This window comes from Marmota flaviventris, chromosome 2 (genome assembly GCF_047511675.1).
Source record: "Marmota flaviventris isolate mMarFla1 chromosome 2, mMarFla1.hap1, whole genome shotgun sequence".
Classification (NCBI taxonomy): domain Eukaryota; kingdom Metazoa; phylum Chordata; class Mammalia; order Rodentia; family Sciuridae; genus Marmota; species Marmota flaviventris.
The window spans coordinates 33,024,361-33,040,086 of record NC_092499.1 but is presented as its reverse complement, the minus strand read 5'-3'; the positions used below and the strand labels follow the sequence as shown (position 1 = coordinate 33,040,086).

The window sequence follows — 15,726 nt, the reverse complement described above, 5'->3', positions numbered from 1 at the left end:
AGAAAGACAATGTTTTTTTTTTTTGCCCAAAACAAGATTTTGGGTGGAAGAACTCACTGCTACAGAGAACTGTCATCTGTCTGAAGGATGTTTCTTTTTTCTTTTTAATTTTATTTTGTTGATTGTTATTATACATGATAGTAAGTTACACATGACAGTCTGCAAGTCTGCAGAATGTTTCCTACTCCAGGTTGCCAGGCATTAAATGCTAGCAGCAACTCCTACATTTCCATTGGTCTAAAGGAAACAATTAAAAACAGGCTTACCTCAGGAACTACGTCTGTAATCATCTCACAGATGGTCTCAGGGGAGGTTGCCTCTACTGTATGGGCTTCAGGACTGCTGTTCATAGGTCGCTCAGGACTGCTTTCCACAGCTGGCGGGACTAAGGTAGTCTGCATTTTCAGAGTGGGTGGAGGCACAATCTTGCTTTGCAGAGGAGGTGGCTGTTGTTGTAAATTGATTCGAACTTTCTGAGGTGGAGGCTGTTGCATGGCCTGAAGTGGAGGAGGCTGCTGCAGAATGGTGACTTGCTGCTGAGTTGGGGGCTGAGGCATCTGTTGTAATGGAGGGGGCTGTAGTCGAGGCGGAGGCAGTTGCATAGAAGCAGCAGCTGCTGCTGCTGCCTGCAACACTGACCGAGTAACAATCTGGGCTTGCTGGCTGGGCTGGATGGTAGCTGTACTAGTTTGACCTAATTGAAGCCCCCGGGAGGTCACCACTGTGGCTGGGATAACAGTAACCATCCCTCCTTGAGACATGGTAATAGAAGAGGGCAACATCTGTTTGGTAATAATCAACTTCGTGATATTGGGCTGACCCCCAGCCCCAGAAGATGCCTGGTTTGCCACATAGGATGAAAGAGTGGAGTTAACAACGATGCAAGGCGACAGGGCCGGGGACTCTGTTGAGGCTGGTGCTGGAGATGCTGGGTCAACAGTGGCCACAGGTGGCGGTGAAGGAGTCTGTGATGGTGGCACTGGATCCAATTCCACTGTTTCTACAGTGGCCTAAAAGAAGACCAAAGCAGAAAAAGGAGGGGAAAGTAATTGAGAGATTTGCTCTTCACTGCAGGACATCCATTCTAATTACTTTTCAAGAAAAGATATAGTTTTTAAAGGAGCAGCTCTGAGTCTTCCCTTTGCTAACTTAAGTGCTAGAAATAAACTCAAAGACTGTCAAGGTTTCTAGATGTGAAATAATGGAAAAGCTATTAAATATTTTTTAAAGCTTTTAATATTACTTAGTGTTGGTATTTACTTATAACCACTAACAGCTAGAAACAAATGAATAAACAAAACTTATTGGTTTAAATGTTCATTTATTCTAACCCTCTTACCTGACACTCTTGGTTGTCTTTATATGCAGCCAGAGCCTTTAGATACTCTTTTTTGGCAGCTTCAGTTTTCCTCTTATACACCTGCAAGAGAGAAACTGTTTATAAAATTCTCACACTCTTGGGCTGGAGATGTGGCTCAAGCGGTAGCGCACTCCCCTGGCATGCGCGTGGCCTGGGTTCAATTCTCAGCACCATATACAAACAAAGATGTTGTGTCCACCGAAAACTAAAAAATAAATATTAAAATTCTCTCTCTCTCTCTCAAAAAAAAAAAAAAAAAAATTCCCGCACTCTTAAAAATGACTGATAATTCTGTATTATTCATCAGTGAATATAGTGAATGACAATGCATCTCGCTCTGATCCCAACTCTGAGAGCCCAAAAGACAGCCCCCAAGACAGACTCACTCCATTGAGCATGCCTCTGAAAGTCAAGCATCAACAAGAGTCTTGCCAGAATAACCTCTAAAGTGAAAATCAATGCATTCTCACTTCTGTAACAGCAACAAAAAAACTCACTCTGGCCCCCAAACTAAGATCAGTAGTATTCTGCTTAGACTGAGTCTGTCCATAACCTTTAAGAATGTGGTAAATTGCTTGGCAAGATAGTCACAGAATTCCTCCCAATCTGCACTGCCTTTGTCTTATCAAAAGCTAGGGCAAAGAGGCTAAGGCTTTGCTCAGTGGTAAAGTTCTTGCCTTGTATGTGTGAGGCACTGGGATCAATCCTCAGCACCACATAAAAATAAAAAAGATACTGTGTTGTTCACCTATAACTAAATAAACATTAAAAAAAAAAAAAAAAAAGCTAAGGCATAGCCAGGCATGGTGGTGCATGATTGTAATGCCAGTGACTCTGGAGACTGACACAGGAGGGTCACAAGTTCAAAGCTAGCCTCAGCAACTTAGTGAGGCCCTAAGGAACTTAGCGAGACAAAACAAAAAATACTGGGGACGTGGCTCAGTGGTTGAGAGCCCCTGGGTTCAATCCTGGGTATTAAAAAACAAAAAACTAGAGCATATTTCTCATTTTTTAAATCTGGACCAGCTCTTATGACTTGTTTGATCATCACAATGTAATTGAAGTGACACTGAGATTTAAGAGACTCGTGAGGCACCTATTTTCCCATTCTTGGAATGTTATTCTTTGGTCTGCCATACTGTAAATAAACTAGTCTAACCTATTTGAAGAAGAACCAACATCTTAGCCAATAGGTAGTACCAACTGCCAGTTATGGACAAAATAGTCCTGGGCATCCATACTAGCTTTCCCGCTCCATGCCTGGTACTGCAGTTTGAACTCGGGGCCTCATGTAGGCTAAGCTACATCCCCAGCCCTCAGCTACCATTTGATTACAATCAGTGATTAGCCAGGTACAATGGCACATGCCTGTAATCCCATGGAAACTGAGGGTGGAGGACAAGTTGGGCAACTCAGCAAGACACCGTCTCAAAATAAAAAGCCTGTGAATACAGCAACAGAAAAACTAATCAATCCCCACAACCATATGAAATAATAAATGGCTGCTGTCTTAAGCCATTAAATTTGTGGTAATTCGTTCAGCAGCAGCACATAACTGATAGAAATTATCTGCAATAAATTCAGCTTTTTGTTTCAAGTATTAATAAGACTTGCTTTGCTATAAGACATGAGTCTAGGGGAAGTCACTTTCAATTGTTGTATCTTATATAGTATCAATTTTCTTTTTGAAGAGACAGGGTCTTACAAAAAAAAAAAATCCTGAGTTAAGGATGTACACCATTCATTTTATTTTTTAGGGAGATTAATGAGATTCTAAATACAAACTTTTACAGTTAAGATCAACATGCAACTTTTTAAGAAATAGCCTAATATCAAAAATTGGAAAAAATAAAAGCTTAGAAACATTAAATATCTAAATATCAGAGTTAATAGATACACGAGGAATTATGAGAGAAATTATTAATGGAAAGCACATATGATTTTGAGTTAAAACAATCTAGATTTGTGTCTCAATAGTACCATTTAAAAGTTTTATGAGTCTCCACTCTCAGTAAAGACGGGTAGGGGGAATGGGTGTGGTGGTGCATGCCTGTAAACCCAGCAACTCAGGAAGGAGAAGCAGAGGCAGGAGGATCACATGTTAAAGACAGCCTAAAGCCAAGTGCGATTGTTGCACACCTGTAATTCCAGGGACTCGGAAAGCTGAGGCAGGAGGATCCTGAGTTCAAAGCCAGCCCCAGCGACAGCCAGGCACTAAGCAACTAAGTGAGACCCTGTCTCTAAATAAAATACAAAATAGGACTGGGGATGTGGCTCAGTGGCCAAGTGCCCCGAGTTCAATTCCCAGTACCCCTCTGCTCCCCACCGAAAAAAAAGCCTCAGCAACTTAGTGACTACCTAAAAAAAATTTAAAAGGGCTGGGGATCTGACTCAGTGGATAAATGTCCCTGGGTTCAATCTCCAATACCAAAAAAATAAAGAGGGGTGGGGTGAGGGGAGGAATGGTGGCTATTTTACAGGTATGGAAAGACAGTTTACCAGCGGTGCTTTATCACTGAGCTATATCCCAGACCTATTTAAAAATTTTCTATTTTGAGACAGGTGCAGTGGCACACACCTGTAATCCTAGTGACTCAGGAGGCTGAAACAGGAGGACTGCAAGTTCGAGGCCAATCTCAACAACTCAGTGAGGCCCTAAGCAATTTAGAGAGTCTCTATCTCAAAAAATAAAAAGGGCTGGGATGTAGTTCAGTGGTAAAGAACCCCTGAGCTCAATCCCCACTACCAAAAAAAAAAAAAAAAAAAAATTCTATTTTGAGACAGGGTCTTGCTAAGTTGGTTAGGGTACAAACTTGCAATTCTCCTGCCTCAAACTACATATATGTGCCACCATCCCCAGCCTAGATGCAATATATTTCTTCTCTGTGTGTGTGTTATAAAATTTATTGGTGTAGGCATTCAGACACTTCAAGGTGGGAAAGATGATATGCAGATTCTACTACCAGGTGCAAAAGAAAACTGTGTGGGAAGGATGGTACATCTGTAAATCTGGTGCATATCAGCAGTAGCATGACTCCAAAGGTTAGATAAAAGTGCTTAATCTGGGGGAAATTCAGAATAATAATTTAAAGGTTCACAAGGCAAGGTATTTTCCAATCTAAAACACTAAGAAGAATGAATTGAACATATAATGTTCCTCTGTTTATATATGAATACACAACCAGTATAACTGCACATCATGTTCAACCATTAAGAATGGGATCCTAATTAGAATTAGTTATACTCCTGATATGTATAATGTCAAAATACTTTTAGATATACTGTCATGTATATCTAAAAAGAACAAATTTTAAAAATTTTAAAAACCCACTTCCAGCTGTGGTGGCGAATTCCTGTAATCCCAGCAGCTGGGGACGATGAGGCAGAGGCAGGAGGATCGCAAGTTCAAAGTCAGCCTCAGCAAAAAGCAAGGCACTAAGCAAACTCAGTGAGACCCTGTCTCTAAGTAAAATACAAAATAAGGCTGGGGATGTGACTCAGTAGCCAAGTGCCCCTGAGTTCAATCCCTGGTAAAAAGGAAAAAAACAAAACAGAACCCACTAAGAAACAGTACCATTTAATGAAAAGGGAAATCAACCTTTAAGTACATCAAAAGGGGTTAAGAGTAATGAGAAGAAAATTTGCATTTCTGAGGTACAAATGAGTGTTCCATAGAGGGGCATTAATGGCAAACCCTGCAGATAAAAAATAAAGCCCAAATCGCTGGTTACATAATTCTAAATTTACATGTAATGAAGGCAAAGCAATAGGCTCAAGTTATGGCCTGCCAAATATTTATACCATAAATATTTATGGAATATTTTTAGATATTTTGATGCAATTTTTTATATTACTTTTTTACTGAGAATTTCTTTTTAATTTTTAATTTTTTAGTTGTTGATGGACCTTTATTTTATTCATTTATTTATATGTGGTGCTGAGAATCGATCTCAGTGCCTCACACATGCTAGGTGAGCTCTCTACCACTGAGCCACAACCCCAGCCCTGTTATTGATAATTTTAAAATAGGCTTTATGTGTTAGGGACGTAGCTCAGTGGTAGAATGTGGCTTAATGTGCAAATTTCTGGGTTTCACCCTCAGCACCACAAAATACATACATAATGTATTTAGATATAATGGGGTTTTCTGAATTCAGTGTACAGCTGGAACTTCACGTAGGATGATATGTGAATGCCATTAACAAAAAGCTGACAGATAAGGAAGAAAGTTGAAAATATAAGACATGCCTATAATCCCAGTGACTCAAGAGGCTGAGGCAGAAGGATTACAAGTTACAGGTCAGGCTCAGCAACTTAGTAAGACTTTTTCTCCCATAAAAAAAGAAGAAAAAAAGTTGGAAGAAAACCTTTTTTTAATCTTAAAAACTTCTGGAGCATTCACTATCCACATTTCTTTTTTCCTTACCTGTTTTTGTTCCTCTCCAAGACTGTCCCACATGGAAGCCACAATTTTTGAAACCTCTCCAAAGGTGGCATTAGGATTCTGTCCCTTGATGGCAGCCTGTGTATCACGAAAGAATAAAGCATATGCTGAAACTGGTTTCTGAGGTTCATTAGGATCTTTCTTTTTTCTCTTCTTTGGGGCCTTCTGCTTTTTCCCTGCTTCCACTACCACTGTCTTCTGACTGGGAAGTTGCTGTAGGAGAGAAAAGAGAGAGAATTATAAGATGGAAGAGATCAAGTACTATTGTTTTGAGAACTATAAGAAAATGATTTTTATATGGGGGAAACAGCCACATGCATGAAATTTATGCTAAAAGTAAAAGCAATAGGTTTAAAAGTTATGAGTAAAATATATGAAGACCAATAAGAATAGGGATTGAGAGACTGGAAGTTGAGAGGTGGGACCCCACAACCCAGAAGGAAACAGGAGATGGTGGGGTAGGAGCAAAGAGTACTGATTAGGAACTAAAATTTATGCTAAGAGTTTTGTCCTAGAACATCATGTTAATTAATTTTGGCAGGGAATGCCTCACCCTCCGGAAATCCTCAACACCATCCTCATGAAGTGAACTTGTAGGTGAAGGGGTGGTTGAAAGACGATCCTCAGGTGACTGGGCAGGTGGCAAGATGGTGCCACCCCCTAAGCTCAAACCCAGTTGAGAACTCAGTTCTGACTGATCAATGGTGGTCAACTGGCTATGCCCCATCAAGCCAGAGGTCATGTCTGTCATTGGTACATCAATTGTAACAGGTGGGTTGGCACTATACTGAGTTCCTATAGAATGGTCCAAGTCCTGAGAGAAGCAAAAGGACTAATTAAACACTAAATATAAAAAAGCACCACTTCCCCCCTGAATGCAGGACAGCTTATACTTTGCTTACCCAGACTGTATCATAATTTAAACTCCACAAAACATCAAATAATCTATCTACCTAAAAAACATATTAAGCATTTAAAAAATGTACAGAGATTAGCAAATCCACTTCTTTGCATTCAAAGGCCTATTCTAAAATAACTAAAAATAATCAGAGAAGTTTTAATCTTAAAAAGCAAATATTTACTCAGTAAACTGTGATAGAGACAACACATACGAACAAGAAAAACTTTTTTAAAAATTTGTTTTTTTGGTACTGGGGATTGAACCCAGGGGTGTTATACCAATAGTTACATCCTCAGCCATTTAAAAAATTTATGAGACAGGGTCTTTCTTGTTAACTTGGGTCTCACTAAGTTGCTGAGGCCAGCCTGGAACCTGTGATCTCCTGCCTCAGCCTCCCAAGTCACTGGGATTACAGGCATGTGCCACCAAGTCCAGAAAAAATAATGGCATTTAAAGCTGCAAAGCACAAGCAATTAAAATAGATAAGACCAATATTAAGAGCTGTTTGACAACAAATATAGAACTGTAGACAGGCTACTGGATATGTGCTGGAAACTCAACAATTTAACTTACAGCACATAAAAATCCACAATTAACACTACATTAAATTCAAATCATTTTTAAATAAATCTGTCAATGTGCCAACTACCATACATTTTAATTCTAGGATGTGAAGGCCACAGCAAAAAGGAGAAAAAAAACAACATTATTTTTGTTCCCCCCACCCGCCCAAAAATCATAACATATCATTTTAAGGGCTGACATCAGACATTTTATAATCTAAAATCATTTTTCAAGTAAAACTGACCCAGATAGTAACACTCTTTTATTCAGGTGATATTAAGTCTTCGTTGGTGAACCTTTAGTAACAAGAAAAAAACAAGTAATACCCAACTATTGTAGAAAATAAAGAGTAACTTTTGTCTTCCCTAACACTATGCCCATGAATTTAAGTGAGCCTAATGATGCCCCTTACCATGGTCAAGCCCCCACTCAGGAGCCCCCCGCCCTGCTCCATCAAGCCATGGGTCATGCCCACAGGCATGTCCAATGTCTGGACCCCATACTGGGCTGAAAAACTGCCATCCTGTGAGGAGGAAGGGTCTGCCAGGTCATCAAAGTGGCCAACCACATCTGAGACAGCCAGTGAGGGATCAGAATCCAAGGAGATAGGTGGGATTTCAAATTCCTCATCACCCAAGCTTGGTGTATGGAATGTCTGTAGGGGGAAAAAGGGAAAAAGAATTAGTAGAAAGAGGAAAAACTCCAAATTGCTAAGTTAAAAAAAAAAAAAAAAGAATGGCAAGGTACTAGAGATTTTCAGTATCTCTTTTCAGCTTGTGATAATATTTTTATTCTAGTTTAATTTTACAAATACCATTCCTCTTTCTCATGGCTTTGATCATATGACACACATAAGTCACAAGCCTGCCAACGTCAATCACAATTTTCAATTTTTTTTTGGTGGTGCTGGGGATTTAACTCAGGGCCTTGTGCATGAGAGGCAAGCACTCTACCAACTGAGCTATATCCTTAGCCCCCCAGCCCACAATTTCTAATTCTTTTATCTCTTATTAGCCTTAACCATCTTGGTTGCCCTAAATTATTGTCTATTGTTCTAATGAATAATTTTTTCAGTCCTAATTAGGAACCAGCCTTTATATATAACCTGTTTAACTGTGTTACTTAAAATTTCTCTAAATATTTAATAGATTAAATTACACTTAACTGTCAAACCACAGAAATTATTGTTGACTTACCAATTATCTTTGTTGTTATGTTCCTTTGATGCAAATCCTGATACTGTCATGGGAAACTTATCCTCCTCTAAAATAGCTGCACATAAAATCTACCTCTCCTCCATTTTAGAAATTATAATTTCTTTTCAGCATGGGGACTGAACCTAGGGCCTTGCACATCTAGGCAAGCCCTCTACCAGAGTTACATCTTCAGCTAGAAATTATAATGTTAAAAAATAAGATTCCTATTTATACAGGATTTTGGGGAAAACCCAACAATGCCAAGATATGGATGGATAACACTAAAGAGAAAGAGCCTGCCAAAGCCAAAAGGCAAACTAGTTCTTTTAGCAGTTCTTGACTAGTCTTGGTCTGATCAAAACTTTCTGAAAGAGAGGGAACGAAAAAAAAAAGAACTTCTACTGGCTAAAGACCCAATCCCTTCCTCTTGGACCAACTAGACCAATAATTCACTCTTTCTATTCTGAATAGGACCACCCCACACAGAGCTAAAAGCAACATCTAATCTCAGATATAACTGCCATGATTCTTTTTTGACACCAAAAACTATAATGGAAGATATGTAGCAGTAGAGCATTATAAGTAACAGCAAAAGACTAGAGTCAGAAACACCTGGGTTCAAGTACCAGCTCTGCCACTTACTGTATAACCTCGAAAGGTTTTCCTCATCTATAAAGCAGGGATTATAATGGTAATCACCTCATATGGCTGAGGAAAAAATGGGATTTAGTGCATAAAGCTTATCACATTGCCAGATACATATAATTGCTTAACAATAACCATTTTTTAAAAATTACTTTTTATATAGTTGCAGATGGACAGCATGCCTTTATTTATGTTTTTATGTGGTGTGGAGATCGTACCCAGTGCCTCACACATGCTAGGCAAATGCTCTGACACTGAGCTACAGCTACAGCCCAAAACCAACCTTTTTTAAAAAAATATATTCTTTAGTTGTCAGTGGGCCTTTATCATATTTATTTATATGCAGTGCTGAGAATCAAACCCAGTGCCTCACACATGCTAGGCAAGCGTTCTACCACTGAGCCACAATCCCAGCCCCTAACCATTTTTTTTTTTTTTTTAATATTTATTTTTTAGTTTTCGGTAGACACAACATCTTTATTTTATTTTTATGTGGGCTGAGGATTGAACCCAGCGCCCCGCGCATGCCAGGCAAGCACGCTACCGCTTGAGCCACATCCCCAGCCCCCCAACCAGTTTTTAATGATAATATTCTAATAGTTAATTTGCCACCTGCCCCAATAAATTAACATAGGTATCTAGAATTATAGAAACTTGCCTGCAAGTGCTCTCTCATTGAGCTATATATTCTCAGCCCTATCAATAAAATTTTTTTAAGGAACTCCATAAGGTTCCTCTAGACACAGAAAGGGCCTCACTATTATCAGTTTGTGTTTTAATAAAGACATAGCTGGAAGAATACGTCCAGTTAGTAGAAATTAGTAAGAAAAAAAGTATGCCTGTGAAATATTCAACCTCTCTAAGATATATTGGCAAAAAGAATAAAAGTTTTTAAGAAGACAAAAAAATTGTTTTCAGGCTTTGTTTCTACATTTCCTCCTCGTTATTTTACTTTGATAAACATTTGTATTTGTGTGGAATATAATATGACTAGTATACAGTGTTTAGGAGCAAGTATATTTGTTGTTTTTTGGTACTGGGGATTAAACCCAGGGGTGCTTTACCACTGACCTACATTCCCAGCCCTTTTTATTCTTTATTTTGAGACAGGGTCTTATTATGTTCCTGAGGCTGTCCCTGAACTAGTGATCCTCCTGCCTCAGCTGGGATTACAGGCATACACCACTGCCCCAGGCTAAGCAGGCAGTTCTTGATGGAAAAAACTAAAATTTTCCCAAGGAACTCAGTTTTTCTCAGTATACAACTCATAATTTCTGTTATTGTAGGAAAGTTCTTTAAGATTTTTTTCCTGAAATTTCAGTTTAGATTCATGTGAGCATTTTTCAGGAAGGAACAAGATTTTTTTTTTATCCTATTCTCAGGCAAACTAACAAAAAAACTTAAGAGGGACAGGGAAAAGAATCAAGGGAAACATTTACTGTACTAGATTAATAATTGAATATTCATTTTTATTTTGTTAAGATACAGATTTCTTTGGTAAAGCAAAAGATGCCTATCCTTTTCTGCTTATCACAACAAATAAAAAAGCTTCTCTGCCAAGATAGGAAAAATGATACTGTTTGTTAATGAAAAACTCCAAAAGAATCAAGATTCATATTCAAAACAAGGAACTAGTGTTCTATAAGTGACTACTACGACTCATAAACCATCAGGCCTGATTTCATGGACTACACCAGACATGGAAAGACTGCATTGTTTCAGATCAACAAGGCATTCTTTCTAAGCACCACCCCTTGGCATATGAAAAACAGCTTTTTATTTAGTATCTCTGGCTTTTATTGTGGCTTTTTGTTGTTGTTTACTTTTATTTTTTTCCATTAATTATAAATAGTAAGATAATAGCAATTATCAAGAACACAGAAGGGTAACTTTATGTTATACAAAACATAAGGGTTTACAAAATTTTTTTTAACATTTTTTTAGTTGTTGATAGACCTTTATTTTATTCATTTTTTATATATTGTGCTGAGAATTGAACCCAGTGCTTCACACATATGAGACAAGTGCTCTACCATTGAGCAACAACCCCAGCCCAGGGTTTACAAGTCTTTTACTGTAACATCTGTAAAATTAGGGGTAAAATCCACAATGAATATCCATTTTAATGGATCTATTTTGTAACTTTTCACTAGTAATAATAAAACCAAGTTAGAACTGTAGCAAATATTAAAGTGAAAATAAATTGTAAGGGGACTTAAGGAGAAAATAGGAACATGATGCAGCTACCTTCTCACTCAGCTTTTCTTTCATCTGTTAAATTACTGTATCTTTCTGGGAAGGGGTCAGTTTTAGAATTACAGATTATAAGGAACGATGCCTAGATAATGAACAAAAAGTTGAAAAATACCAATTCCCTTCCTTTTCGCATTACCCCATACCAAAACCCACAATTCATCATTTCCTCCTTTATTATATTTATTTATATATATGTGGTACTGAGAATCAAACCAGTGCCTCACACATGCTAGGCAAACACTCTGCTGCTGAGCCACAACCCCAGACTCCATCATTTCCTCCTTATTATATTTTTAAAATTTTTTATTTTTATTTTAAGGCTGGGGTTTTGAATTCTCCCACATTGAAGCCTCCCAAATGCAAAGCACAAGCTCTACGATTGAGTTTTACCTCCAGGTATGCATTACTACTTTAAAAAAAACAAAAACACACTTTTTTTTTTTTTTTCTCCTTAGGGCTGGGATTGTGGCTCAGTGATAGAACACATTTGCCTAGCATGAGGCACTGGGTTAAATTCTCAGCACCATGTATAAGTAAATGAATGAAATAAAGGTCCATCAACAGCTTAAAAAAATATTAAAAAAATTTTTTTTAGTTGTAGGCGAACACAATACCTTTATTTATTCTTATATGGTGCTGACAATCAAACCCAGTGTCTCACATGCGGAAGGCAAAGACTCTTGAGCTACAACCTCAGCCTTGACATTACTTCTCTAAATAGCTTTTTTTCTTTTTAATCCACTTTAGAGAACTTTTAATCTAAATGCTATTTATTCAACACTACACTAGTACACCAAGTTATTAAAATAATTGTTCTTTTGCCAGGCCTGGTGGCACACAACAGTAATCCCAGTGACTCAGGAGACTGATGCAGAAGGATTTCAAGTTCAAGGTCAGCCTCAATAATTGAGGGAGACCCTCAACAACTTGGCGAGATCCTATCTCAAAATTAAAAAAAAAAAAAGGATAGGGCATGTACGCACCCCTTGGTTCAATCCCTAGCACCTCCCACCCCACAAAAAAATTTCTCTTAAAATTTGATAGAGCACAGTGTGGAAGTACATGCCTGTAATCCCAGACTTGGGAACTGAGGCAGAGGATTAAAAGTTTGAGGCCAGCCCCAGCAACTTAGCAATACCCTGTCTCAAAATTTAAAAAAAAGTAAAATAGGGGCTGGGGATGTTGCTCAAGTGGTAGTGTGTTTGCCTAGCATGCGTGAGGCACTGGGTTCAATTCTCAGCACCACATAAAAATAAAATAAAGATAATGTGTCCACCTAAAACTAAAAAAAAAAAAAAAAAAAAAAGTAAAATAAAGAGAACTGGGGATATAGTTTAGGAGTAAAGAGCCACTGGGTTGGGTCCCCTGCAAACTCCCTCCCCCCCAAAAAAAACCCCTCTTTCTCTCCCTGCCTGTCTCACTCACACACACACACACACAAAAAAAAAAAAAAAAAAAAACAACCAACAAGAAAACCCTGATACAATAGTGAAAATTCCACCAATTCAGCCTAAAATAATTAACTTTTTAAAACATTATAAATAACCCTTTTCCCCACACCACCACGTTTTCTTTTTTCCCTTTTTGGTACCAGAGATTGAACACCATGGGCACTCAACCAATAAACCACACTCCCAGCTCCACCCGCCTTTAAATTTTGAGACAGTCTTACTAAATTGTTGAGGCTGGCTTTGAACTTGCAATATTCCTGCCTCAGCCTCCCACGCAGCTGGAATTAAGGCATGTACCACCATGCCCCACAACATTATAAATTCCTTTCCTAATTAAGGATGGGTATTTTTTTTAAAATATTTTTTTAGTTGTAGATGGACACAATATCTTTATTTACTTATTTTTATGTGGTGCTGAGGATGGAACCCAGGGCCTCACGTATCCCAGGCAAGTGCTCTATTACCAAGCTACAACCCCAGATCCAAGGATGGGTATCTTTATGACTCCCCCTGCTCCCCCTTACTGGAATTGAATCCTGGGGTGCTCTAACACTGAACTATACCCCCAGCCCTTTTTACTTTTTATTTTGGCAGGGACTCACTAAAATTGTCCAGGCTAGCCTCAAATTTGAGATCCTCCTGCCTCATCCTCCAGGGTTGCTAGGTTTACAGGCGTGCACCACAAAGGCTAGCTTCTTTAGAACTTATCTCCCCCAGTGCTCACAGCACAAATCATTATTTAAGAGCCAAACTAATTAAACAAAGACTAAATTTCCTTCAGATCAGAAAACTTTCGTATATTAAACATGCTGTAACAAATGCTAAACCTTCTTCACTAACACCTGCTCTTTTAAAATTATTACTTATTTCATTGAGATATAACTATTGTAAGATACATAAATTGTAAATGTTTACCTCAGTGAATTTCTACATATGTAAACAGCCAAACATACCTGTTATAAAGATCAAAGATTCAGAACATTTCTGTCACTCTAAAAAATATCCTCTCCACAACAGGTATCATTATTTTTATGTTTAATTTTACCTAGTGTTTCTTTTCTTTTTTTTTTTTTTTTTTGGTATCAGGGATTGAACTTGGGCACTCAACCACTGAGCCACACCCCCAGCCCTGTTTTGTATTTTATTTAGACACAGGGTCTTACTGAAGTGGCTTAGTGCCTCACAGCTGCTGAGGCGGGCTTTGAACTTGTTAACCTCCTGCCTCAGTCTCCGGAGCCACTGAGATTACAGGCATGCACCATGGCACCCAGCGCATAGTCTTCTTGATTTTCATAAATAAAATTTAACTCTTGGAGTGGCTAATCTACTTCTTGTTTCTTTCATATATATATATATATATATATATATATATATATATATATATGTGTGTGTGTGTGTGTGTGTGTAATATATACCCATTGTCATCTAATTCTCACCTTTGAAAATGTTAGAATTTATTAGAGGAAAAGCCCATTTAACATCAATTGAGAATTCTTGAAACAAAGGAGCAATGCAAATGGTTCACAATGCTTTTGAAAAAATATTATAATCCTCAAAAGATGGTAGAAGATTCAAGATTCTGCATATTCTCAGACTGGGAAAATTTTGTCTCATTCACGTTTCACTCCTGCTTTGCTTAAACAAGTGACACATATTACAGTATGACAATATTTCAACCAAACCTTTTCCAGAAACACTTTAGAGCCTTACCATAGCCTTTACTTCTACTTCACAACATCATAAGAAACCATTATTACAGCCATTTGACAGCTGGAAAACTGTGACATGAAGATAAAGTAATCTTCCCAAAGTTGTCACTTGCAAACAAACACATGCTCTGTTCAACTCCTTTCATGTCCATTGGCAGCTATTTTCCTTTCCTGTTGTCATTAGCAAAACAAGCTGACATCATGTAAGTAAAAGAACTACTTTGACGAGTAGAAAACTAAGAGGAACAATATGATCCCTTCAACAGAGTTCAAGAATGAACACATGTTCAAGGTTAATCCCTGTTAGGCAAACTACTTCTCTGAACCCAATTTCTTTAGCTACTGAAAAAAAAAAAAAATTCCTCGTCATCCCTCAAGATTGCTGTAGTTATTTCTTCCCAATTTCCCTCAGTCTTCTAACTCAGAATTACCCTCCTCCTTAAATGTTCTCTGTTTTCAACAACCTGGTTTGCTGATGCCAGCAGTTTCCCAGGCCTTCCGCAGGTCTTCTTTCCCTCCTAGAATCCTCATAGGCTCTAGAAGCAGCTACCACTGCTTCTACCACTTCCTCAAAACACAATCGCAGTCTCTGGTTCCGAATCCCCAGTCCCTGGCCTTCGCGCTCTCCTCCCCACCACCCTACCCCGCTCCGCTGCCTCAGTGTGCCCCCTACCCCCCGCAAGTGTCAGCAGCTCTTGCTCACCTCGGCCCCTGACAGGAAGGGGTGTGAGGGCCCTGTGATCGTCAGGTAATTGTCATTTCCTCCGGGAAACTGGAAACCAAAAGAGATCCGCGGGGATAAGTTAGGGGATGCAGGAAGTTAGCTTGAAGCGACGGATTCTGACCCCGACATTCTGACAACACTCTCCAAACCCCGCTTTCCGCTCCCGTCAGCCGCCTCTCCGCCCGGCTTCCCGCCTCTGCTTCAACCCAGTCGACCACGCTTCTCTCGCCAGCCTTCTTAGCGCCCGGATTCCTACCTCCATCTTCACACAACCGCTACCACCGTCTCAATCCCCTCATCTCTCCCACCAACCCCACTGGACTCGAAGTGCGTCACTTCCTCAAGGACGTGCGTCGCACTCGGCTGATTGGAAGGAGACGGCAACGAGTCAGGTGCCAATCGTACGGAATGGCTAGGTATCGCCCCCTGGAGCTTGGTGGGGTAATAGCATATAGAAGGTCTAGAGGAATCCCTAG

The 15,726-nt window shown here is 39.0% G+C and overlaps 1 protein-coding gene across 1 annotated transcript in view; it reads right to left on the bottom strand.

Moving 5' to 3' along the window:
* Positions 1–15,600, bottom strand: part of Tox4 (TOX high mobility group box family member 4) — a 19,891-nt gene extending 4,291 nt beyond the window's left edge. Inside the window, exons 1-7 of the mRNA XM_027922342.2 lie at positions 15,507–15,600; positions 15,230–15,298; positions 7,682–7,924; positions 6,358–6,618; positions 5,787–6,017; positions 1,340–1,420; positions 267–1,010 (exon numbers count right to left, since the gene is read on the bottom strand). Of these exons, the coding sequence (XP_027778143.1) occupies positions 267–1,010; positions 1,340–1,420; positions 5,787–6,017; positions 6,358–6,618; positions 7,682–7,924; positions 15,230–15,298; positions 15,507–15,512 (1,635 nt within the window). The 5' untranslated portion in view covers positions 15,513–15,600. The remainder of the gene's footprint in view (positions 1–266; positions 1,011–1,339; positions 1,421–5,786; positions 6,018–6,357; positions 6,619–7,681; positions 7,925–15,229; positions 15,299–15,506) is intronic.
* Positions 15,601–15,726: the final 126 nt, after the last annotated feature.